Here is a 26,541-nt window from a genome sequence, read left to right as displayed (position 1 = left end):
AAGTGTGATGTGCAGTTGTGCTGAATGTTTATTTTGTTCCAATCAAATGTCACATAGTTTATTTTTTTAATGTTTATTCGCTGTGAGATTTTATTGTGATGCCATCTGTAATGTATACACCAAATCTGAATATCAAAATAAAGACATTACATCAGACAAAGTAGACTCAGTTGTGTTTATGCTTGGTCATCAATGCTCAAAACATAAGCGTCTTTAGGTTTTTGAAAAGCACTATACAAATGTATTGAATTATTATTAAAACTTCAAAAAATTTTCCATTAAATAAATCAAATTCTTTTAAGAACACCAGCGATAGCGTTTCTTACGATTACGTTCTTAAGAATTTGTTAAACGCAAAGAACAACTTAATTTGGCTCTGAGGGTCACAAGGGTGCTTTTATCATTGATGGGGGGGATTGCAGGAGTTGCAAATTGCAGGTTTGATTTTTGAGCAAACTTGGCAAGCACCTCATCTGGGACAGAAACCTTGTCGTCTACAGATTCTTATTCAAGATGAATAGTATTTTATAATAAGTTTTAAAATAAATATTTTTTAAAAAATAGTAACACTTATAAAAAAAAAACCTATTATTAAAAAAAAAGTTTTTTTTCAAAGAAAAAACTTTGCACAGACACATACACCTTGCAGGCATTCCTGTAAATAACATTGGAAATGAGTGTGTTGCTCCACTTGATGAAATGTGCGTGTGTGTGTGTGTGTGTGTGTGCGTGTGCGTGCGTGTGTGTGCGTGCGTGCGTGCGTGCGTGTGTGTGTGCGTGCGCTAGTGCACTTGAACACCTCTTCAGCGTGCTCTGCTTTAATGACGCCTCATGAATATGCAAACTTAGACACGCTATCTGTTTTACTGTATCAGCATGAGTACACACACACACACATACACAGGAGAGGTCCAATTGCATTCCTCTTTATGTGGGTGTGTCTGTTTTTTTTTTTTTTAAATTGGCTCACATAATGCTACATGCTACATCTGTCCATTTTCTCTGGCACTTAGACTGTTCTGGGTCGAGTCAGAACTGGTGAATTACATGTCTCACAGGCTTACATGTTATGAAAATTTGTTTGTTGAACCCTTGCATTTGGGAAACATCGGTATGGCGCTATCTATGGGTTACACACAAGTCATGCATTTGACTTTTGCTTTCCGCCCACAGGGAGTTACGGTCCCCAATGGCCTGTAGCCTGGAAATTATGACTCATTGCTCTATCAGCCATTCAGTCAGATGGGTAATCTCATCAAGAGCATTTTCAAGGTAAGGTGAGGCAAACCTGAGCAAATAATCAGCAAAATGAACCCATCACGGAAGAGCGGCCGTGACGTCGAAATAAAAAACCCAAACGCTTTAGGCTTATAGGGTTCCAATGAGTCCGTGTTTCTGGTTATTTATTAAAAAACGATTTAATGCTGAATGATGTTACCGAACTATCGTCTTTTGGTTCGTTTCGAACCAAGGCTCAGTTTGCCAGGCTAATGATTCAAATGATCCGAATTGTTATCAGGATCCTGCAGCGCTTACTGATGTGCTGAAGATAACAGACTCAAGATATAAGCAAAAAGACGAAATTAAGGGCCTGTATCATCCTTAACATCTTGGTTGACATCTTGGTAGCAGTAGTTGCAATATCAACAGACTTATTTGACACACTTTGCACATGCTCAATTATGTGAAAACTAAAAATGGAGGAGGAATTATGGAACTGAATGTCAGAATGAAATATTAATAACAAAAAGCTCCTATTTTCAGTAAAATTGTTCACATCTTCATGACATTTCTTCATGTTACTACTATAGGTTTTAATAGTTACCCGAAATTATTGAGAATTGAGGAGTATTTGGTCATTGTTATTGGTGTGTCTGACCTGATTTTATTATTGGCATGATGGGAGGCTTTTACAAAAATAATGAAAAAAAACACAACATGACCTACTGATGTCTTATATGAGCTGTCTGAAATGGATTTAATGAAAGAAAAGTGTTTTAAGCTAGAAATGTTGTAATGTTTTACTTAAAGTAGTACAGTCTTGGCATGAACAATCATAGTTATTAATCTAAACACTCATGATGTCATTATGACTGTGCTCTCAACACTACATTTAGTTTCTTTAACAGACTCTTGGCTTGAGTGTTGACAGGGATGGCGCTACACCGCGGTTAAGGGGAGCAACAGACCTATCAAAAATCCGGGTAAGCCCCAATTAAGCCCATCCAACATTTTATTTGATGTTATAAAATAATATAAGATCCAGATGTACAATACACACCCGTGTATAATAGCGCCTCTACCCCAACTCTAGGCACTGGTAAACATCTCAAATTTTATTTGGTCATAAACACGTGTATATTACTCCCTCTGGCTTGGGATAAAAATTAAATGGGGGGGGGGGGTATTTTGCACGGGTTGTTACGGTAATATTTCTTTGTCGCCCCGGGAAGGAGAAAGATCCTGGAGCCGTGCCTGAATTCACTCAAAAGAACAAATTTATTTTCATCGAACGAGAGTGACCGTGATTCGTTCTTTTTTCAGTTCATACGATTTCAACCAGTAGGTGTCGGTAATGCGCATTGAAGCTGGTGCCACCTCGCCGTAAAACAAAACGAAGAAGAAAATGACATAACTTCCCGTTCACGAAAGAGTCGTGAATTGCATTTCCCGTTCACCAACTGAACGGATCTGGGAGTGAACGGGTCAGTGAGTGAGTGATTTGCGTTTCCAGTTCATCGCGAGAACGGATCAGTGAGGGAACGAATCCTGACTTTCCCGTTCGCGAACGAGTTAATGGGTGAACTGCCTTCCCGTGCATCAACTGAACGGATCTGTGAGTGAACGGGTCAGTGAGTCAGTGATTTGCATTTCCAGTTCATCGCGAGAACGGATCAGTGAGGGAACGAATCCTGACTTTCCCGTTCGCGAACGAGTTAATGGGTGAACTGCCTTCCCGTGCATCAACTGAACGGATCTGTGAGTGAACGGGTCAGTGAGTCAGTGATTTGCATTTCCAGTTCATCGCGAGAACGGATCAGTGCGGGAACGAATCCTGACTTTCCCGTTCGCGAACGAGTTAATGGGTGAACTGCCTTCCCGTGCATCAACAGATCAGTCAGTGAACGTGTTGCGTCTCCCTCCTGGCGTGAACTATGTAAGCCAGAATGTAAAGAAAGAACCACTCACTGAAACATCACTTCTTTTATGCACGTTTTCTCCAAGCTAACGGCTAACATTAATGAAGGGATGCGCCGTTATGCAACAACGGGGACATTATGCTTTTCTTCTTCTTGGGTAATCTAGATTTGATAACACTTACAGTAGTTTTTAAATAACGTGTATGCATATATATGCCTACATATTGTTATCCAATATATCTACTGCAATTTCACATTAGATTGCTGGTTTGAAATTTACTTTTAATATTATTGTTATTATTTATTTATTTTGTAAATAAACATTTATGTTAAAACTTGTCTGGTGTTTTATTCCTTGTTTTTATATCCGCCAATTAAAACATAAAAATCTGACATTTGGTTAACTGCTTTATATGACAATATGTGTTTTACGTTGTTATAGGAGTTGGTGTCCCCAAAAATAACAAATGTCGGCATAACCGGGGTTTTTTTCCAACCTTTTATTCAAACACTGTCGTTCACTGAAGAAAAATCCGTTCCCTTGAACGAATCGTTCACTCACGAGCCAACACTATTTTGTACTTACCCACCGCATGCGGAACGCAATACTGAACGGATAAGTGCAAGCGGAAGAGTCGTCAAGTTCGCCAGGTTTGGCGAGTGGCTCCTTTGCTGCGCTACAATTCCTCAAATTTAGCGTTCGACTCCCCACCCCTGCCAAATATGAATGTACTAACGCTTGTCAAACTGCTCCCTGCACCACTATCCCGCATTGCATTACGCGCTTCCCTCAACAGGGAAAAAAATAAGATAGTGACTTTTCAGAAGTTTACCAAGTTTTTTTTTTTTTTTCGTTATTTACTTGTCTAGGATGTTGTAAAACACCAGCTCGTATGCTCGATACATACGTATAAAATGAGGAATGAGGTAAAAAAAAAAAAAAATCCCGTCATTTACTTCATATGGTGTACCGACACTAAAGTTTGCAGTGCTGAAGACATGTGGAGCCATAGGTGGAAGTTTTATTGAAGCACCGATGGCCGAGCGGTTGGGCACATTGACGCCGTCAAGACACAGACTTTGTGTTACAATGAACACCATGATTGTTGAAATAATGAGAGTGTGAAGAAATGTCTGATTTTTCAACACCATCTAGTGGTATACTAACACTAATGCAACAACCTAACTTTGAAGCGTGTGCATTCTGAAGCACGCACACTACACGTTGCCTCACGTAGACCACACATTGCAAGCTTAACAGAAATTTCTTCAGAGGTGCAAGAAAAATGTCATGTTTTTTAGAAAATGTACGTTGATGTCTTGCATTGAATATTTTTTTTCATATTGTTGTAGTTTCATATTTCAAATGAATGAAAAATCGACAAATAAAAAAATTGTCATTGTCTCTTTAACACCCGCATAGAGTATTACCATCATCATTGTCGTGCAGAAAATTAAGTGGTGACGTTGTTATAGTCACTATAACAACGTCACCACTTAATAATTAAGTGGTGACGTTGTTATAGTGACTATAACAACGTCACCACTTAATTTTCTGTATAATATATACATTATAGTAAATTAAGTGGTGGAGAGAGAGAGAGAGAGAGAGAGAGAGAGAGAGAGAGAGAGAGAGAGAGAGAGAGAGAGAGAGAGAGAGAGAGAGAGAGAGAGAGAGAGAGAGAGAGAGAGAGAGAGAGATGGGGGGGCTAAAAGGCACGCGCAAGACTCACCCAAACGCATGCATGCATCGGCGGGAGCCACTTGGCGGGAAACACCTGTGCGTGGGAAAGGAAAGCGCGCCAACATGGCACGAGTGGACTTGAGCGAGAGCGCCGAGCACATGTACCACCGCCGCCGCGCACAAAGGGACTCGAACGTGTGACTCCTCCAGGGCGAACCACTTCCGACGCCGCTTCCACTCTCATGCCTCAAAACGGCGCGTAAAAGGGGTTTTCCTACGCCATGTCGCGGCTGCAACTAGACCCGGCGGCGAGATTGGTTGATCCTTTGCAGCTCCCGCAGCTGATGGCCGCCCAGCAGCAGCAGCGGCAGCAGCAGCCAGCCCCGGCGTGGCCCCCCGATCCATTGGGGGCGGCGTGGCCCCCCGATCCATTGGGGGCCACGCCAGGGCCGCGCAACTCCACGCCGGCCGGTGCGCCGCAGCAGCAGCACGCCTTCCCCTGGACGATGACTGTCCTCGCCGTCGTGCTCATCACCACCATCGTGGTGGACGTTATTGGCAACCTGCTTGTCATCCTGTCCGTTTTCAGGAACAGGAAACTCAGGAAAGCTGGTACACTACTTTCAGCACTTTCTCGACACTTGTGCGATAACTTTTACTAGTTGTTTTCATGTTTCATTTGACTAATTAGGCTACTTTTTAAAGTACTTTTACTACTCTTACACCCTTAAAATGACTTGGTTTTTTTCAACATATCTTTTCTAAAGGTGCATGCAGGGCTCCGAAATGCCTCTAAAGTAGCATTTTGCCCATAAACATTTGACCCCGTGCAACTACTTTCTATTTCCTCACACCAGTAAATGTTCAAGTTGTTTTGTTTATTTATTGATTTTTGTAATCAATGGAAATGAGGGATGATGAATATTTAATTTATAAGTGAATCTGTAAGTGAAAAATGTGTCTTCTACTTAATTGCACCACTTAAATCTCGGGTTAGCGTGCACTATGCTCTTTGTAAAAAAAAAAAAAAAAAAATCGTATTTCTACCAATGTAAGATGATGATGGATGGATGGATGGATGGATGGATGGATGGATGGATGGATGGATGGATGGATGGATGGATGGATGGATGGATATACGATTCATTCTTTTTTCTTTACCATTTTTGCTCGTGTTTTTAATTGACTTTATCGTTTGTCTAGTGTTGTTTGTAATTGTTCGTAATTTGTTAGTTTGTACCTTTGGTTTGTTCTTTTGGTTTTCACTATTTTTCACCACTATTTTTTTCCAGCCATCATTGAGCTCTTACTAGTACTTTTTACATTTACTATTATTATTTTATTTACGTACTATATTCACATGCATTTTACCACTTATAGTAATATTCTTATTCTTTACTAGTATTCTTTTTATTTTGCCATTTTTACAAGTATCGATTTTTATTAGTATTACTGTATTTTATAATATAATAGTATTACTGTGTTTTTTATTATATTTTTCTAAAAACTATCTTTACAGGAGTATTGTCTTTATTTTTCACCATTATTTTTTTCCTGCCATCATTGAGCTCTTTTACTAGTACTTTTTACATTTCCTATTATTTTATTTACGTACCATATTCACATGCGTTTTCCTATTTTTAGTAATATTATTATTGTTTACTAGTATTCTTTTTATTTTGCCATTTTTACAAGTATTGATTTTTACTAGTATTACTGTATTTTATAATATAATAATATTACTGTGTTTTATCATATTTTTCTAAAAGCTATTTTTACATGTAATTTGTCCTACTTTTAGTAGTATTGTCTTTATTTTTACCATTTACCATTATGTCGGTACAATATGTGCATGGTGTTTTTGTCAGGATGTGTCCGTCCTGTGATTGACCGATGAAGCATGTCATAATAATCATGATATGAGGCTTGTATGCCGGTGCTCATTATGATCCATTTTCCCTTTGACACCAAACAAAATGAATGAGATGTTATCGAGTAAAAATGCATGACTCATTGATTGATTGACATGTCACAGAGGAAGAGTGAAGATTACATTGCCACTTCACAAGTTAGTTTTTAATATCCGTGCCCAGCCGACATCTATCATGTAGCGTGGTCGTAGGCGGGCTACACAAAGTTGAGGTATTTCCGCAGTTGCACGTAGCTTGGTGCAGGTAGAATCAGGCGGTTTGCACCATTGTGGGCGTGAACACAGTCGACTTGCAGAACCTGACCTACTGTAGTCCATGCGGGAAGTCCAAGTGCGCAGTTTACATCTATAAGAAACTGAAAGCAGACATCTACTTGATAATAAGTTGGCCAGGGCGATCACAGATCACAACTGAGAACTGGGCACTTGAAGACTCAATTGTACATGCCTGCTCCTTTACGGCACTTCTGACTTTTTGTACTGCTCATGCTGCCCTCCCCTCTGTCTTAGTCACACTGAACGAGTTCTAAATCTCAATCCTTTTGGGGCTATCGTAACATTTTACTACAACAGATGGGGAGTTTCAACCAAAGACGCCCCACTGCACATCCTATTACCCACCTTCGCATTGCCATCTCTACATTCATCCTGTTCAAGGTTTTGGGGTGGGGGTGTGCTGGAGCCTATCCCGATTGAAGTTTGCGTTCTTGCTTTACGTACCTTCCCACCAACCCTACTCACGGCCACATGATTCGTTTCTTCTGTCTTCTTCACTCATCTCAATTTATTTCCTGACATTCCAATTTTTCCCTGATTCATCACCCCCTCACCTAGCCGCTTCCTCCACGCTCCTCTTGTCACCCATGGCGGCGCTCTACTTTTTCCAATTTTCCATCCCGACTAATCTCTTCCCGTCTCCATTATTCCATATCCCGCCTCCTAGATCTGTCCGCCAGACCTCCTGCGGGGCTATTGTATGCAAATAACCGACTGCCATTGTTCAGAACTGAAAGTTTTCTCCTGGTCACGGTGCAGGGATTCTCACCCTTCCGACTCTGTAAAAGAGAAAAGAGAAACGCGTGACGGAGCATTAGCTGGACGGGAGGTGTGTGTGTGTGTGTGTTTGGGGGTGGGAGGGTTGAATCCTACTTTTACTACTTTTACTTAGCCCCAGTTTGAAACGATTTGAAACCTTTACAGTCATGAGACCCTAATTTGAAAACATCATTTTGAAACCTAACCCTAACCCTTCCTTGAAATCCTAACTCATTAACATTAATCTTGATTGGAATTTCCAGTTCCTAGCCTTGCTGTTTAATTTGAAACCCTAATCCTCGTGCGGAATCTTAATTCTGGCTTCAACCCATAATTGGAAACTTGAACCATTACCAAATCTTGAAACACTAATTGTGCTATGAACCTCTAATTATAAACTTTAACCATCGTTTGAAACCCTAATCAGACTTCCAACCCAAATTTGAAAGCTTGTTTGAAACAACAACCATGGCTTGAGACCCCAATTTGAAACACTCAAACTTTGTATGAACCTGAAACAGTGACTTTAACCCTAACTTGCTTAAGGTGTCATTCACAAGCCAAACTACCACAGGCCATGTCTTTCTTTCAGGAAACGCGTTCGTAGTGAGCCTGGCGCTGGCTGACCTTTTGGTGGCCGTGTACCCGTATCCGCTGGTGCTGACGGCAATCTTCCATGACGGCTGGATTGCAGGATACCTGCACTGCCAGGTGAGAGTCAAAAAATGAGGAGGACTATTGAGAATCTCTAAAAACCTAAACAATACTTGAAACAACAACCCTTAAGACCCTCATTTGAAACCCTAACACTTGCTACGAGCTTTAACTAAACCTGCAAAACCCTAATCTTTACTTGAAGCCCTAAGCCTGCAAATGAACCCTACCTAGTCATCCTAACTGTGGCTTGAAACTTACATTTGAAATCCCAACCCTGGTTTCAAATTGTAACTGGAAACCGAAGTACTAGCTTGAAAACCTAAACCTTGCTTGTAACCCTTAGTAACACTTGTTGAAGGCCTTAAAACTAACCTCGGAAAGTCTGATAATTCTGCCTTCAAACCATAAATTGAACCCTTACCTTTGCTTGAAACTTCAGCGCCACCAACCAAACCTTAGGACCTTAACGCCTTCATCTGAAAGCCTAACTTGTTTGAAGTCATAACCTTCTAGCCCTAATTAGCAAGCCTAACCTGAACCCCAAATCCTTTAATCCTTTTTTAAAATCCTACTTTGATTCCCTACTTTGAAACTCGAGCCCTGGAATGAAACCCCAATCCTTGCAACATTATTTCAAGCTGGTTTTGAAAGGCTAATCTGAAAGCCTACCTACCCCCGGCAGGTGAGCGGCTTCCTGATGGGCCTGAGTGTGATCGGCTCCATCTTCAACATCACGGGCATCGCCATCAACCGCTACTGCTACATCTGCCACAGCCTCCGCTACGACCGGCTGTTCTCAGGTGCCAACACCATGTGCTACGTGGCGTTGGTGTGGGCGCTGACCGTACTGGCCATCGTGCCCAACTGGTTCATGGAGTCACTGCAGTACGACCCACGCGTCTATTCATGCACCTTTGCCCAGTCGGTGAGCTCGGCGTACACCATCGCCGTGGTGGTGGTCCACTTTGTGCTCCCCATCGCCATTGTCAGCTACTGCTACCTGTGCATCTGGATGCTGGTCATCCGCGTGAGGCGCCGCGTCAAACCCGATTCGCGGCCCAAGCTCAAGCCGCATGACCTGCGCAACTTCCTCACCATGTTTGTGGTGTTTGTGCTGTTCGCCGTGTGCTGGGCTCCACTCAACCTCATCGGCCTGGCGGTGGCGTTGGACTCACGGCTAGGCCTCGCCATCCCCGAGTGGCTCTTTACTGCCAGCTACTTTATGGCCTACTTCAACAGTTGCCTCAATGCCGTCGTCTACGGCGTACTCAACCACAACTTCAGGAAGGAGTACAAGCGCATCGTGCTCGTCATCTTCAAGTTCAACTGTTGAGAGCGCGTGGGCGGGAGGGGGCGCCGTTTGAGTCGAACGTTTGAGATGGACAACACTACTGGGAAGATGGAGTCACTCTTGTTCTTAGAAATACCATCAAGCTGTGAGGATTTTTGAATGAGCCTTCCTGGCAAACCGAAAAAAAAGAGATGTTTAAAAATGGCGCCAAAGTGTTGGCGCTTTTTAGGAAATCATCAAGGTTCATTTTGAAACTTGCGAGTAAGGGAGAAAAAATTTGGCCTTTCTTTCAGCATGAGTTTTTCTTCAATGCTATATTTAAAGACAACCGGAACAAATGGGCTCATTGATTGATCAAAAGACTTACATTTAACAAAATATCAGTTTAACAATCACTACATTTCCCTCAAGCCTCACATTCTGCATATCTGAATTCAAAGTCCCTTTCTGGAGTCTAATGCTACATTCAGGGGCACTGGGAAACAAAAATGTACATACTATAGCAATGGGAAAACCACATTATCGCATTTCCCACAAGCATCAGTCGTCACATTCTGCATACTGAATGATTGCTGAAATTTTTTCCAACAAATCTCCTTACATCTCACTCTGCTGATTTAAGGAAACTGGGGAGGGCATTCCAAACATCTTGGTTTAAAAAATAAATCTAGTATTATAATAAAAAATCACTTTGTTCCGGGTTCTGACAACATTGACTTCACATTCGCTTACTGTTATTAGATGCTGGCTTGAAGGACACTGGGGAAACGGAAACTAAACTACTAGCGGTAGTACAAGTAACACGTTATTTGTATCTTCACTACATTCCCCACAAGCTTCACTCGCTGCATCCTACCAAGAAACCTGGGAAAGCAGAAAATTCAGCTTGAGGTAATCAGACTTATATGAATGGACCATCAATAGGCCCGTTGCTGATCCCTGCTTAAACAATTCACGACAAGCATTTGCATAGTTGCTTTCTGATTTTGTCATTTTTATAAGATTACAGTCAATTTTTGATCCCATCAGCTTCTTCATGGGATTTCACATTTTAGAGGAGGCTTATGTATTTATCATATGCTTTTATTGTGTGTGAGTAACAAGTGTGTTTTCAAAAACAATTGTAAACTGTCAAGATGAGATACACTCACAGTGCATCACCGCCGCGTGGAACTCTACCCAGGAACTAGGACCTCTTTGGGGACCATTTCTAAATGTAATTTTGAAACCCTTCCGAGCAGGGTAGACAAGAATCGATATTTTTGGCACGGTCTGATCAAAGCTTGAAGATGGAAGGAACTACAAGTAGCAAAAACATAAGGTTCCAAAAATTTTAAGTGTACCTATAACCAAATGATGTGGTTCATGGGCCAAAATGAGGTTGTACTTTTGAAAGGTGCAAAAACCTAACTAACAAGAACCTGGTTCTCAGAACTAAATCTGACTGGAACATTTTAGTTTCAGAAAGTTCAGTAACTGAGAACTAAAAGATAAAAAAAAAAAAAAAAAAGTGGAAATGCAGACTGTGAGCAGTCGCCATGGAAGTGTCTGTGTGTTTACACGATTTTAATCAAACTTTTTTTCGGGAAAAAAATAGCCTCAACTTTGGTCTAAAAAGTGAATATGGAATGTTCAAATAAATATAAAAGGTTTGTAAATAGGATTGTCGTAGGGACATTTTCAAATGTCAACATTTTTGAAATTCTACTAGGTGATGATCCTCCCTCTGCCATACACACTGTGAAAAAGATGAACTTTTTTGTCGACAGCTGATGTATTTTTTGTTAGCATGCTTAAATATGTTTTGTTGACTTTTATTTGCCATGCTTTCTTGCAATGCTGAAACAATGTCTTTGTTGGCATGTTTTTTTTAACACGCTTACGTTGGCAATTTTTTTGACATGCTAAAACATGCGTGATGACATGCAAAAATATTGAGCTGATATGAACGCTTTGTTGACATGCTGAAACATGCTATTTTTTATGTTGATGGTTTTTTTTTTTTACATTTTGGTTGATTACATTTTAATTGATACAAACAAGAGATTTTGGTTGATATAATTGAGTTGACGTGCTGAAACAAAAACGTGTTTGTTTTTGTTGGCATGTTTCGTAGACATGTTTTTGTTGACATTCTAAAATATTTTTGTTGACATCCTGAATTGTGTTTTTGATGACACATTTCATTGGCATACTTTACTTTACAAAATGTTGTTGACGCGCTGAAACATTTTTAGTTGACATGTTTTTCTTGACATGCTCAAACCTATTTTGTTGATTTCGTTGACATGCTGGAAAATATTTTGTTGGCAAGTTTTCGTTGACACGCTGAAACGCGTGATTGATTTGTTTTTGGTTTCACGCCAAATGTGCACAAAATATTTATGATACAACTTCCATACGATACCTCACTTCTACCTTATAATTTTTACACGGCTTTACTTTGGCACTTTTCAGCTAGTAGCTGGCTTCGCATTGTTCCTGCAGCCCAACAAGCGCACACTACCTATCATATAGTTAAATGACATACGACATACACACAATGCAGTACACGCACACAATACAACATTCAACACAAAATGACAATGGAGGACAAATAGGTGTAAAACTAGTCGTAAGCCATTGTGTTTTGTCTTCTTGTCACCTTGAAATGACCTCGCAACAGCAGTGTTGTCAAAAAGCCTCCAAAGATGGAAAATGTGAATTGCAATCAATGGTGCACTGAAGGGAGTGTGAGTAAGCTGACAGTGGGAAGCGTCACATGACCTTTTTGCACATCGCCATGTGGCACCCTTAAAACTTTTGCAACCAAAACCAAAGTTTGGGTCAATTTGACTCAACCTTTGGTTGTTTGCATAAATCAACCCAATTTTAGAGGGGGAGACAGGAAGTTAGGTCAAACTGACCCAAGTTCATGGCTCGTCCTAAATGTGGTTGTTTTTGACCCAGCTGTTTTAAGTTCCCACTGAATGTTTTTGCCACACTGGTATGAAGATGCTAACGGAGCTGAGCTAATAAAACATTCACTGTGATAACAGGCCTGTTGTTCATTTACTACATATAGATACGGAGCATGTACTACTTGATTTGGTCCTGATAAGATTGAATAAATACATTTAGTATCTCACAATGTAGTTAGTGTACAGCTTGTATAACTACATTTTATGTTCCCTCAAAACTACAACACCAATTTAAAGCAGTTCGGACAATGAATGAAGTCTTAATCTATACATTGCCAGCAACAAAAGTGAATAAACCTAAGTTTGTTTGTTTGGTTTTCAAGGTAAGTTCCCTTTAAAAAGAAAGATTAACCAAGGAACGATATGTGCACGCTCCAAAACTTTAGTACAGTGCACCATTAAAATAACATCCGTGTCCACAGAATTATCCCACGACTGTGCAAATGTGACTTTTACAGCTTAGGAAGGTGAACATGCTTTACTTCAATGCATTTCATTCGTGTATATGTGTGTGTGTGGTTTCTATATGTGCATTTCATGTAATGTGCCATTAATGCCGCCGTCAATGACATGAAAACAGAAATCATGTTTTTTGCTTTTAGTGGCCCTTCTACATCCCACCCTGGGGTCTTAAACCAACAGCCTCGAACTCGGGTTTTATATTGGACAGTGATTTTAAGTTCAACTGGCAAATCAGTGGTGTTGTTAAATCCAGCGACTTCCATTTTAGGCAGCTGGCTTTGCTACAAGGACTATCACTATTTTACAAAAAACATCACAGATTCTACATTTGGCCACAATGCTGAGATTCTACTTAAGGTAAAATGTTTGGAACAGAAAAATATATAAACAAAAACAACAACACAATAATGCCATAGTTAGAAAAAAGGCAGCAATGTGTCTGCTTAATATGTCTTCAAATAAACTTTTTAAAAGGTGTGAGCAATGTATGATGTCGATAAAATCTGCAATTGTTTCCCGTTTCCCTCGCCGCCCCTGTGGAAATAATTCATCCACTCGGAAACCATGAGTGACATATGGGGATTACAGTATAGGAGCGCTCCATTGTTTGCGCGTGTGTGCATGCATTAAATAGCAATTATGGCAAAGCACAACACTCATGCATTGTAAATGAGAAACTGTTGCCTTAACTGGTTAAACAAATAATTAAAACATTCTCGAGTTGCTCATTGAGTTAAAATCTTGCTGACTTCAGACATGATAGAACAGGGGTGCCCAATACGTCCATCGCAATCTACTGGTCGATCGCGAAGGAAATGTGGGTCGATCGCATGATATTAAAAAGTAGGGGATCTATCGCCACTATGACATTTGTCTTTTGATTGACATACACTGTAACAAATCGAACGTCTGAACTTTAGACACCTTCCGCATGTATTGCTGATGAATTTCAAATTCAATTTAAAATAATACTTCACTTAAAAGGGGGAAAAGGACAAGAATACAAAATATTAAATAATAATAATAACGTAAATAATGATAATATAGAATAAATAAATTCATATTTTCCATTTTTATCGTAGGTAGATCATTTTGACTTTGTCATCTTACGAGTAGCTCGCAAGCTGAAAAAGTGTGGGCACCACTGTAATAGAAGATAACAAAAAAAAGAACACAACACAGAATGAATGATCTCATCATTGATTTTCTTTCATTTGGTTTTGAGGCCTTTTCCCACGGAACCGTTTGTGTGAACCCTAAACATTTTCTAAATTCTAAAAAAAATACAGTTTTGTCTTCAATATCCTTTATTTGTTGGCAGGGAATTAGTAGAGGAAATGGAAATGCACAAATACTGCATTTGTCAACCAAAACAAATGACGTGCACTTCAACAGTCAAGAGTTATTACATTTTTACATGATTTGAAATGTTTCCCTCTGTTTAGTTTATTGTTTAGCACATATTATTATATCAATAACTGTGCAAGGAGGGAGACGAAGCCTAGGGCTTGTAAAGAGCTCCACTCCTTCTAACCCCCAATTCCAACCCTTAATGCTGAGTGCCAAGCAGGGAGGCAATGGGTCCCATTTTTACAGTCTTTGGTATGACCCGGCCACGGTTTGAACCCACAACCTTCCAGTCTCAGGGCGGACACTCTAACCACTAGGCCACTGAGCTGTCACAGTGCAGCAAAGGCTGAGTACACACAAAGACAATCAGGCTGTTTTTGTCCCGATTTTTCCCTTTACCCGAGCAGAGACGTCAAAAGCCTGCTAATTTTATATCTTAAGAATGTCCTGTAAGATTAGCTTTTGGTTGGAGATGTGTTGAGAGTAGATCCGTCTCAATAGTAGTGTCTGTTTCAATTATTTGGGTCCAATGGGGTAGCAGATTCCTGTTGCCAATCCTACAGGAGTATGCAATTAATTATTGAATGATTAATTTGCCGCGGCTCGGTGACGCACTGCGTAGCACGTCCGCCTCAGAGTTAGGAGGGTGCGGGTTCGATTCCACCGATTCCTGCCCTCCCTGTGTGGAGTTTGCGTGTTCTCCCTGGGCCCGCGTGGGTTTTCTCAGAGCACTCCGGTTTCCTCCCACATCCCAAAAACATGCTTGGTAGGCCGATTGAAGACTCCAAATTGTCCCTAGGTGCGAGTGCAAATGGTTGTTTGTCTCTGTGTGCCCTGCGATCGGCTGGCAACCACTTCAGGGTGTCCCCCGCCTACTGCCCGATGACGGCTGGGATAGGCTCCAGCACCCCCGCGACCCCCGTGGGGACTAAGCGGTTCAGAAAACGGATGGATGGATGATTAATTTCAATATGTATAATAAAACAGCTGCACGCAGGGGACAAAAGAAGAATGCTTCATTTAATAATAGTTACAATTTAAGCAGTTTCTCTATCTGAACACTGTGTAACACTCACACAAAGATGTACATGACAAGACTTCTGAAGAACTCTGACGTGACAAGTCATATTGTGTAAACGTGAGTAAATAAAGAAATTGAAGACTGATTGTTGAGAATACTAAAGAAATCAAACTTGAATGTCTGGTACAAGTCCTGACAGCCATGCCATCTTAATGTGAAACTCTTTGCGGCCAATTGAATTTCCGATTCTGAGTAGAGTGCAACATAACTAGATGCTAATGCTAGTTTGTCACGTTCCCATAGAAGGCAAAGAAAATCCATGTGCATTTAAAGTAGACCATACCTTAATTAATTATCTAATGACTTTCATGGGTGAGTTTTTTTGTCAATGCCTGTTCAACAAATAGAGAACATAAACATTTGTGGGGTTTTGGAGGGGTTGACACCAATAACAATAAAAAGCGGCAATACTTTGCCGATACATTGCTGTTAGCACATAGCATACATATGTCGTATCTAGCCACTCGGCTCCCAAAGCGCATTACGTAGCGCAATGCACTTATTTAACGAAATGATAAGGATAATAATTATTGCCACGGAAGCGTGATTGTGTTTTTATGTTAACAGTTGTTGATGTACATTTGTCATAGGGAACAAACTGTCGATGTAACAAGGTGTTGTTGTCTCTGTAATACAAAGTGACATTTCTTAACTGTTTGCAATTGTTGCCAAATGGCTAGACGACATAATCATTAAAAGAAATTGGTCACTTAGGGTGATCGATCAGCCATTAAAGGATGGGTTATTGCGCGAAAATGGAAAAATCGAGATCGGTGGCTGATCGACTGGAGTTAGTTCTACCTCATATTGTTCGAGGGGGTGGTAGTATAAAAGTAGGTGCCCCAGACGACAGAAACACTTGGTAAACATCGGCGCATGCACAGAAATGTGTTCTCAGCTAACCTTTCGGAGAACTGAATTCTAGACGGGGACCTTTACGTGTGGTGTTATGTTGGGGACACCACACAAAAACCCAAACTGTTAAATCTATCTTTGTGTGGGATCGATCATAGATAATTCATCTTTTAAGATTTGGGCGTGTACCAGGCCTAAGATGCATGTATGAATCTCATAACAACTTACTTTGTATATGTTACACAAACATAATGAAAAGTAAAATGACAGTGCCTTGTAATTAATTACACTTTCAACAAACCATCTACAATGTGCTGCTATGCTTAAAAGTAAAATCTTTATTCCCTACACTTTCATTAGTTAAAAGATAAAAATGCAAAATCGGACCGTCAAAAAATAGAAATGTAAGAACAAAAAGAACTGATAGTATTTGGTCGTTGAAAGGGTTGGCTTTGCTTGAATTTTCATTGGGTTTCTTAATCCAGTAATCCCCCAATGGTACTACAATCCTAACCCCAAACCCTACCTAACCTTGAAGCAGTGGTTCTTAACCTTGTTGGAGGTACCGAACCCCACTAGTTTCATATGCGCATTCACCGAAGTTAGTGAAAATTTATTTTTTTTAAATTCAAGACATAGATATTTTTTACTATTACACAAAATGAGCTGTGCATGAACATCACCTTGTTCAAAGAACAAAACAAACACAATGCATGAACTCGCAACAAATTACATACTGGCAAGGTTTGTTCGGACCTCCTCACCGAACCCCTGGGGTTCGATCGAACCCAGGTTAAGAACGACTGCCTTAAAAGTACAGTAAAGCGAGGCCAACATTGGCACTTATTGGTAGGACTATTAAAAAAGGATGTCAGTGCTCCAATTTCCCCCTGAAGACAAACTCAGAATTGATTTAACGGCTGTTTGGAACAAAGTGGCAGTAGACATACTGACGGCCACTTTTTGGGCGGGGTCTGCTTGATCTGACACATCAGCCATACCACGTTACAGAAGGAAACGATCTCAATTTCTCGATTGGAAACCCATCACGTCATCAACCAAGCCCTAATCCTCATTAAAAATAGAAAATGCTAATTTTTTTTCATTTTCCTGATAAAAAGAAATACTTAAACTGGGCTCGTTAGTGAAAAATGAACAATCTTCACTTTACTGTCTCTTTAAAACCTATCTATGCACCTGCCCTCAATGTTTGCTAAATGCCCTATAGTCCTAAAACTTCTGAACCCAATTTCAACTATGAACCTCACCACTGATGAATTCTCCAAATCTTAACGCAACATTCAACCGCTCATCTTAACCCTAACCTCTAAACCTCTCAAGTTTAACTCGTAACCTAAACCTTCAGATCCTAATGCTAAATTTTAACCTCAATGCAGACTGCTAAATTTGACCCTAATTCCTCAATCCACCCCTTAATCACTTAACCTAACCTCAACCCAAACCTTCAACAGTGTAGTTAAGTGTGGGGAAGCTAGAGAGACAACATTACAGGTGTATTGGCAGAAAACGTTACATTTGGTCAAACGGCAATGAGATCAACATTCTTTTTGAATTTCCAATATGTGGAAGTTGCAAAGGTTTTCTAAAGTGCATTTTTAGACATTGTGGAAATTACATTTCTGGAGATGCTCGCTTCATATGTGTACAATTAAGGAGAAAAAAAACTTTGCTGTGAACAAAATGGCCATTGGTTGAAACTACAGTACTTCAAACTCGCCCATGTTAATGAATTCAAAGCACAACATGTTTAATGTTAAAATACACACTAAAATGACGGCCTCTGCGTTCTTTATGTCCATTGTTCCATTGTTTGTATTATTGCCAATGTTTCACGTGACTGGTTCAAGTGAATTGTTATTTTATGTTCTATACAGCACTATGTTAGGGCAACACTTTTTGTGAAAGCCCTAAATAAATAAAGATATATTGTAATGTATAGTATTCTTTCCATGCTTTTTTACTGCATAAGGCAAAAAAAAAAATCAAAGATCAACTTCAATTTTGTTGATTGGGTCTTGGTAAAAACTGTAAATAAAAATGAAATGTATTAACAATCATGTTAGTAGATTTCAAAATAAAACATGCTGAGGTAGCTTGACCAAATGTCAACAAACTCAAAATGTAAAAAAAAAAAAAATAGCAAGCACCTACCTGACAGACTGAGTATCATACACACACGCACGACACAGCAATGATGAATAAAAACACCTCGTCCAAAATAAAAAGTCTCAACGCCGTGGCTACTGGAGCTCATGTTTGAGCGCATTGCGGGCAACGATCTGCTCGATGGCCACGTACGTGCCCGCCAGGAAGCCCACCAAGCCAATGAGGCTGATGACCAGGTTTTTGACGACTGACGCTGGCGCCAAACCCTCGCTGTGGAAGGTGAGCATTTGCAGGATGGGTGGGAAGATAAGCGCCAGAAAGCTGCTGCTGACTGAGCCTACCAGCGAGATGACCAGGTCCAGCTCCGGGATCAAGATGGCGAGGGCGCCTGGTGATGACAAAAACGCAAGGATAATGTTCAAATATTCATTTTGGTGAAAGAAAATGCTCTGACTTAGTCAAAACAGATTATTAAGCGTGTGCAAAGCAAAAAATAATTCGCCCTTTACGACACTTGCTCATGCACACACACGCGGCCATTTCGTGGGTCTGGTCTGACAAAGGTGCTTTTGAACACAATCAATGGCAGTCTGCTGCCAAATTAACCCAAGGGCCAACGCCAAGGTCGACTTTCATGTGACAGTAAGCAAAGGCGTCACTCAGCTGTGAAAGGATGCTCTTCGAAAAACATTTAAGACTTTCTCGTTCCAGGCGAGAGAGGAGGGGGCTGGGGAATTGGGAGACGGGCCTACCTCTGGAGACGAATCCCGCCTTTCAATTCAAAGCGCTAAAGTGCATGACTGCGGCTAAAAGACACACTTCATCCATACAAATGGCTTTCATGTTAGAAACAGAAGAAGATCAACATCCTTTCCCCCTGTCCTCCAGCTAGCACCTCATGGAAGAAGACCACTTAATGCTAATGGATAATGATGCAGTCCTAATGGATGAATGACATTATGAAAAGTCATTTAACGTGCGTGTCTACAGCACAGGCCCTCCCTGATTGTAATAGCTGGCTAAAGCAGATGCTAAAGAAAGATGAAAAAAAAGTGTACAATGGAGGTACGCCGTGGCTAAAGCTTACAGTTTATGTAAAAAAATAATAATAAAAATATCTCATAGGTACTGTGTAGTTCTGCTAGCTGGCTAACGCTAACTTTGTATGTAAAATAACGGTGTTTGTAAATCAAAGTTCATATAAGGCTTGTTTGTAACTCAAGATTCCGGTTCCACTGAATCTTATTTGCCACCTAGGAGGCAAGGATTTGCTTCTTAGGGGGTGAAAGTTATCTGGACCACAGAGGATAATGGTTTGCCAGATAATGTTCAGCTAATGTGTGCAGCTCGTGGTTTGCGCTTCGGTACACCAAATGTTAAGTATTACCTACAGTTTACGGGCAGCAGCCCGGACCTGTCCATCCATCCACCCACTCATCCCTGATGGTTGAGCTTAGTAGGAGAATAGGGACACTGCATTTATATGTAAAACAGTTGATACAACAGATTCTGGGTTAGTCAATTACGTGATTCCGTTCTCTATGTATTGCTTCTGTTTTGATTAAAAAAAAAAAAAAAATTGTTCAGCCCCAATAAATTCATAGATTGGTTTTATTCTAAAAGAAGGATTGAGCTTGGATTCTAAACCTGAGCTTTCAATGGCAAGCACAACTAAAGAAAAAGACAGTTGATAAGACGGGAACATGGTGTTTCCAGACGTGACATCTTCAGATTCAGATAACAACACAAAATAACACAAAGTCTCAGGATGAGTGTGTATACAAGTCAGAAAAGACTCTGACACTATTTCAATTCAAAGATGTCTGTTGAAGTTTTATTTATTAAGTTTTATTATTTATTTTCATACATTGTATTCTTATCCAAGTTGTGTTGTCAGGCAATGAAGGTCTTCTTTTCAACTTCCCACAACTCATCTTGTGAGTCATTCAGACAAATAAGGGTTATAAACTCGAGCTAACAAATAAGCTCTCCAAACCCAACATGAATGCAAGTGCCATTAGCGTTGTGGTCACCGATTAACACAAAGGGCACTACATTTCTTTTTATGCTCTTGAGAACACATTTCTTCTTGAGAAAAGCAAGAAAAATCCTGTCCAAACATAAAGGTTTGATTGCTCTGGAACACGGAAACAGATAACACTGCGTCCAGCATATTAAAACCAATGAGATGGTGTCCTTGCTAAGTACTAACAAATCACAAACATATGTTAGCATCAGCATAAATAAGGCCAATTGGATCGTGCAAGTGTCGGTCCCAGAGGGCGATAAAACAACGTGTATAAGAACAGCAAGCCCATATGGTGCATTTAGTGGGAAAATACAATGCAGCTCTTACTGCATATTGTAAATAACAGACATTGTCAGACGTTTTTGCCAGTGTTTTATGGTATAATGCACGAGAAAAAGAAAAAGCAGTGAAATGGAGGTTTGCATTGGACGATTTACTTTGCCATGTAAACAGCTCACTCGTATGCCATGATTGCCATAAATTGTAGGGCTGTGAGTGTGATGACAAATAAAGATGTTTTGCTGCTTGTTTAGCCCGCGTTTCATGAATAAATCCATATAAATATGGCGTGAAATGGCGATTTTTGTGTGCAGCTGCCCTGCATAGGAAAATGGATACATTGAAAGACGGGACACATGCTTAACCACCCAAATGTACCACATTCACTAAAGTGGATCTGGCAAAGTGCACGTTGCTTGCAAAGGTTTTTACTATGAGCTTTTAAGTATTTTTTTTCCACATGTGGATATGAAATTGTAAATTTATAGTATTGTTGTAAAACAAAATGTATTGTGTATACTGTAGGATTTATTCATTATACTGTATTTTATGGCTGCAACAATGAATTGATTTAGACAAAAATCAATTTTTATAAGTGTTATTACATCAGTTATCTACTGTGTCCCCCGATTATGACCCTAGTCATCTGCTCTGCAAATGTGTAGTTCAGCGCGCAGCGCTATGGGAGCCAGAGCTCGCTTTCAAGCTACATCGCTAAATAGCTAAATATGTTCAATTTGAATAAAGCACTGCTGGTTAATGATCGGATTATGATAAACCCAATCACAATCAAATCCTGAATCTTCAAAGCGCAGAAGTGAGTACAGCGATTTCCTACCTTTGATTGAGATTGATTTGAGAATGAATAATGCGAATATCCAAAGGTCACAGTTGAAGCCCCTTTAGTAAGAGAAAACCATATGTACCAAAATGAAAACTCATCCAACACACTTGTATCGTTAACAACTCAGGAGCAGCGACAGAACTTAAAAAGCCAACCGGGAGCAGGAGGTGAAGAAGCTGGTTGTAACATTAAAGGTGAACAAAGGTCTGCAGAGCAAAAGGCTAGGAGCATGACAGCCGCATTGAGGGATCCCCCGCGGCACCCCACCTTTGCACTGGAAGCTCGCAAAGCAGTCTCCCGTCCTTTCTGGTTGCCGTCAACAACTCAACAATGCATGCGAGCCTCCCTGGACAGGAAAACACCACTTAAACGAGCTGAAATCAGAGCGCACTCACGTCAAAATTGCGACAATAACGAAGCCACCTTATATTTCAACTTCCACTCTCATCACTCAAGAGACAGTCGACAATCATTTCCCATTTATGTACTCAACCTTATTCACTCAAATTACATCTGCATATAGATATACGCTTTTTCCCATCAGGAAGTGCACAGACACTATTGTTTACATTCAGATAAAGTTAAGTACACTGTTACTGGCCAAGAAAGACCCCAAGTACACTTTGGGTCATGCGAGTTTTCTGAATGCCCAGTGGCACCATACTGCCTCACACAGGTCAGTCTTGGTAATAAGGCAGACGCTGATGTCCATGCACTGTTGGTCATTTCAAGTATACAGTACACTACATTCTATAAGCAAAGTACGTAATCTGGCCCAGTCTCAGTCTTTGACCAGCCCAAAGTCTAAGTAAAGTCAAACTAAAAGCTAAAAATGCTTTCATGTGCATGTGTGAGGGCCATACAAGCAAGCAAGAGCTAAGAGCTCATGTTGCCAGCCAAGGAACTTTGTTGCTGTAGAGAATTAAACGACTCTTGCAACTATTTATTTAAAATGGCAAATCACGACAATGCAAAAAGAGTTCATCATGAGTCATCATGTTAGCATTTCTATTTCCTGCATGGTGAAGGGAAGAGAGGAATAGAAGAAGAAAAAGCATCAACTGATTGATCGTCATTAATTTCATAACCTCTAAATCATTGATGATCAATGACTTTCAGTGAAAAGAGCACATACTTCCTAAGGGCTGGAGACATTATGGAAAGGCCGAATGTGGCCTACTTTCCCCAGGTATGCTGTAATAAGGTTGGTGTCTCGAGAGAGAGGAATAAAAGAAAATTTAAAAAATAAAAAAAAATAAACATGCTGGTTGAAATTTGCCCTGTTTTTTACTGTTTTGGTCAAGCACTTGCACCTTTTCTGTTTTGAAGAGTAGCGTGTACGGGGGGAAAAAAAAACAAAATCCTTTGGATTTACTTACGTCAGCCTGGTTTGTTAAAATGTGATCAGAAATGGCAACTATCAGGCTGTCACGTTCAAAGCATGTTGAGTCATTTAATACAGTGGTCCCCAACCTTTTTTGCGCAACAGACCGGTTACATGTCAGAAATATTTTTATTAATAAATATATAAATACGATGAAATAAAATGATACGACTGACATAAAAACAAGTACAAATGACAAAAATAAAAGTCACCATTACGTTGAATTAGTGGGAGCACTGAGTTTGTTTCTCAGACACGAGCCGGTCCCATAGACGTAATCTGAGACAATGACACCCGAAGTGATTAAGGTTTGTCTTTTATTGCAGGATGCTCGGTCTCCATGTGTTGAAGCAGTTTCGAATGCTTCATTGCCTGTTAGCCTGTCGCCACATATTAGCTTTGCGGGCTCGACTGGGGAAACGTGTCACGTGACCGGGACGGGTCTCTTGATCTGAATTAATTGATCGTCGCTAATTTATTTATTTTTCTGTGCGGCTTGGCGGCCCGGTACCAAGTGACCCACGGACGCGGCCCGGTGGTTGGGGACCACTGATCAAATAAACTGCCTTTACAAAGTAAGCCAATATTTCAATATTAGTTTTGGATGGTGTTCTGTGTGTGATAGGTTTTCATTCCAAATTACAAAGGCAGCCAAGTAGTGCTCCAGTCTGACAACAGCTGCAGCAAAAAGACCAAAGCGTCTCCCTGGAGAATATCCGAGAACCAGCAAGCGCTACCTCATCCCCTCAAAGAATGAAGTCCTCTGAGGGATTTGCTAAGCCTGCGTTCAAAAAACGCCTCTCCGCTTCAGTCTTTCGATGTACTCTTGCAAAAGCATCTTGATATATCCTTCCGTTCTCGTTCCCCAGTTGCCTTCATCCCAACCCGAAGCCTGTCTTCGGAATTCCACATTCAACACAGGGCAGTGCTAATTAAATTATGGGATGCCTGCGGAATGACCCGCGGACGTGTGGTGGTGCATGTATGCATTTATTCCCTTTTATTGGCTTATCAACATGCACGTGCGTAACGCTGTCCGCGTGAGTCGCTATAGGGTAGACTCACGGGCTTAATGAAAGAAAGTCCTAAGGCGAACAGCGCCGGGGCACGAGGATTCTGCTGGGATCATTCAAGCCAGTGGTTTACAAACGGGGGGCACGCCCCCATAGTGGGGTCTTTATGATGGGGGGGGGGGGGTCACAGGGCTACCATGAACACTTTTCATTATTAAGTTATGCAACGTGCAGATCGAAGTCCTGTTCGCTGTTCCCGGCAGCAAGTTTCCATATATAGTTAATGCAGTTCGCAACCCCGCTTGACCACCGACATGTTTGACCAGCGGCGTGTTTGAAGTGTTCGAAGCGGAAAATTTCCTCCTTCACCCATTCCGCCCGCATCGGATGAAGTGAACTTTTGGCCGCGTCGTGTCGGCACCAGACGATTGGGGTTGACAATCTACTTACTACGTCACATGCATTCTCATGAACGAGCAGCCGCACAGCCGACTAAAGTTTTCATTTTGTTTGTTGTTTTTTTGAACACAATGAAATTAAAACAATGTGTGACAACAATTTCACCGCGGCGTTTAGGACCGAGGGGCATATAACAATGCCAGCTTTTTTTAACAGCCCGGACCGAGACAAAAAAGGAGCAGCAGCCTTGGAGAACTGGGAGAAAAGAGGTTGGCAAATTTTATGAGCCAGCTGAATTTTTTACTACTGTTTCGCCGTCAACCAAGACAGCATTGTCTGGCTGTAGGTGACTGGGGCATGCGAGTTGGCGGTCTCTTCTGATCAGATGTAGAATCTATTAGGGCAAACAACGACCTAACACAAGAACGCGTATGATGTCGTATCTGCAAAAAATGCGAAATGAAAATTATTTTCCAGAGCCTTGCAAGAATACCAGTAGTGAACAGCTAAAGTATTAATCTGCTATTTAGAACACGCGTGAGTCATAAAAGGTCAAATGAAAAGGCTATTGTTAACATATTTTAGGGCAAAATTTTGCAGAGTGCAGCTTTAACTATACAAAAGTTATCTGGATGCTGTCACCCCCTCTTTTTGTTTTACATTATTACATTTTTTTGAATATTCATAGTTGTGATTTGTTGTGGGGTGATTCGGTATTGATTCACTTTCAATTTGTTTTGCCGGAAAAAGTTATAACCTGACACTATTAAATGTATTAATGAAATAGTTATTGACATTTAGCTTTGTTTCTAAACAAGCAAACTTTGTTACTGTTCACCAAGGTGAATTTAAGAAACCTGTTGATTCTATACAAATAAAACCAATTGTCCATTGGTTATATTGCATTAACCAGAAAAAACAAGTGGCACAGCGTAGAGAGCTGCTCCTCAAATGAAGTCACTGATGCGTGCTTTGCAAAAAAAAAAAAAAAAAAAAAGGACCTCGAGCTTTGAACAGTCAGAATGAATGGTTCATTTTCTTTTTTCCTCTGGCTTGCATGGTTACAGTGGCGTCCATGGTTACGGCGGTGTGTCACGACCTGTGTCATATCCGTCCAGCAATGCAGCAACCAATATATAGCAGTGGGGCGGATCTGGCCTCGGAAGCTGCTTTTTTCTAATCCTGGCAGAGAAGAAACCAAGAACCAAACAGACACAGGCACTCTGCCGTTTCGGTTTAAAGCAAGCTTCAAAGACAAGATTTGGGCAAATTTGTCTGAGTACTACTGAATTCTCAAACCATATTCTGGACAGAATGGTGACACTAAATTGTGAAAATGCTTAACTTTTCCTAATCGTGTGTATGGAGCAAGGCAGCAACGTTTGGTGAGTCACTATTAAATATGATATATAATATATATATATATATATAGATATGATATAATAACGCAGAGCTCAGAGTTTGACCAAAACATCTCACGTGTGATTCATAGCACCCCCTATTATCACAAGTGGGTAAATGCAATAATGCCACTCAAAACACTCGGATTTCATCTGCCCACATAAGGGGGTGTGGATTCCTATTCAACGCTTTAATTAGGTTTCTACTCTGAGTCATACTGCATTGAAAGGAGAGAATTTCCTTTGAACTCCGATCAGACGCACAAATTAGCACAGGCGTCAAAACCAGACACCCCTTTTAAAGAGGATCGACACGACGTTTGTATAAAAGACAAGAAAAACGTGAGATTTTGACACGGCCATCTGGAGGGCATACGTGTCAACTCAACCAGAGGGAATGCAGATGTAAGAGTTATTGATTCATAATAAATATAGGAGCAATAACATGTCATCTTAAAAGTGGGGGGAAAGGTGCTCCAGTACTGATGCACTCACTGAATTAGGGAATGTTACTTACTACCTGAGTGGTCTGAATGGTGGGTGTTTACAGGCAAAACAACCAAGTCACTGGCATAACGATCAATCAACGGTAACAAGAGGACTACTATCTACTATCAGGAA

At 40.6% G+C, this 26,541-nt stretch overlaps 3 protein-coding genes across 6 annotated transcripts in view; 2 read left to right on the top strand and 1 right to left on the bottom strand.

Annotated features, from left to right (window-relative positions):
* The window catches only part of fat2 (FAT atypical cadherin 2), a 74,297-nt gene extending 74,137 nt beyond the window's left edge, over window positions 1-160 (top strand). For both annotated transcript variants that reach the window (XM_061292125.1, XM_061292048.1), the window contains exon 28: window positions 1-160. This exon is cut by the window's left edge and continues 1,666 nt beyond it. The gene's annotated coding sequence lies outside the window, so the exon portion shown is untranslated.
* A 4,737-nt stretch (window positions 161-4,897) lies between these two features.
* mtnr1al (melatonin receptor type 1A like) lies at window positions 4,898-11,480 on the top strand. Its single transcript, XM_061276830.1, has 3 exons — window positions 4,898-5,436; window positions 8,382-8,500; window positions 9,129-11,480. The coding sequence occupies exons 1-3, from the start codon at window positions 5,106-5,108 to the stop codon at window positions 9,777-9,779; spliced, it is 1,101 nt and encodes a 366-aa protein (XP_061132814.1). The 5' UTR covers window positions 4,898-5,105; the 3' UTR covers window positions 9,780-11,480.
* Window positions 11,481-15,503: 4,023 nt separating this feature from the next.
* The window catches only part of slc36a1 (solute carrier family 36 member 1), a 28,686-nt gene continuing 17,648 nt past the window's right edge, over window positions 15,504-26,541 (bottom strand). For 2 of the 3 annotated variants that reach the window (XM_061276806.1, XM_061276813.1), the window contains exon 12: window positions 15,504-18,960. In XM_061276806.1, the coding sequence (XP_061132790.1) occupies window positions 18,707-18,960 (254 nt within the window). In that variant the 3' untranslated portion in view covers window positions 15,504-18,706. The remainder of the gene's footprint in view (window positions 18,961-26,541) is intronic. The other variant, XM_061276821.1, reaches the window with a different exon arrangement.

Source organism: Syngnathus typhle, linkage group LG1, assembly GCF_033458585.1.
Source record: "Syngnathus typhle isolate RoL2023-S1 ecotype Sweden linkage group LG1, RoL_Styp_1.0, whole genome shotgun sequence".
In the NCBI taxonomy this organism is placed as follows: domain Eukaryota; kingdom Metazoa; phylum Chordata; class Actinopteri; order Syngnathiformes; family Syngnathidae; genus Syngnathus; species Syngnathus typhle.
This window is presented reverse-complemented; position numbering and strand designations above follow the sequence as displayed.

Bases quoted from the DNA above. Each gene is read 5' to 3' on its own strand.
- mtnr1al (XM_061276830.1), top strand. From the start codon at position 5,106: ATGTCGCGGCTGCAACTAGACCCGGCGGCGAGATTGGTTGATCCTTTG. The intron at 5,437-8,381 runs GTACACTACTTT...TCTTTCTTTCAG, and splicing joins CAGGAAACTCAGGAAAGCTG to GAAACGCGTTCGTAGTGAGC. The intron at 8,501-9,128 runs GTGAGAGTCAAA...TACCCCCGGCAG, and splicing joins CAGGATACCTGCACTGCCAG to GTGAGCGGCTTCCTGATGGG.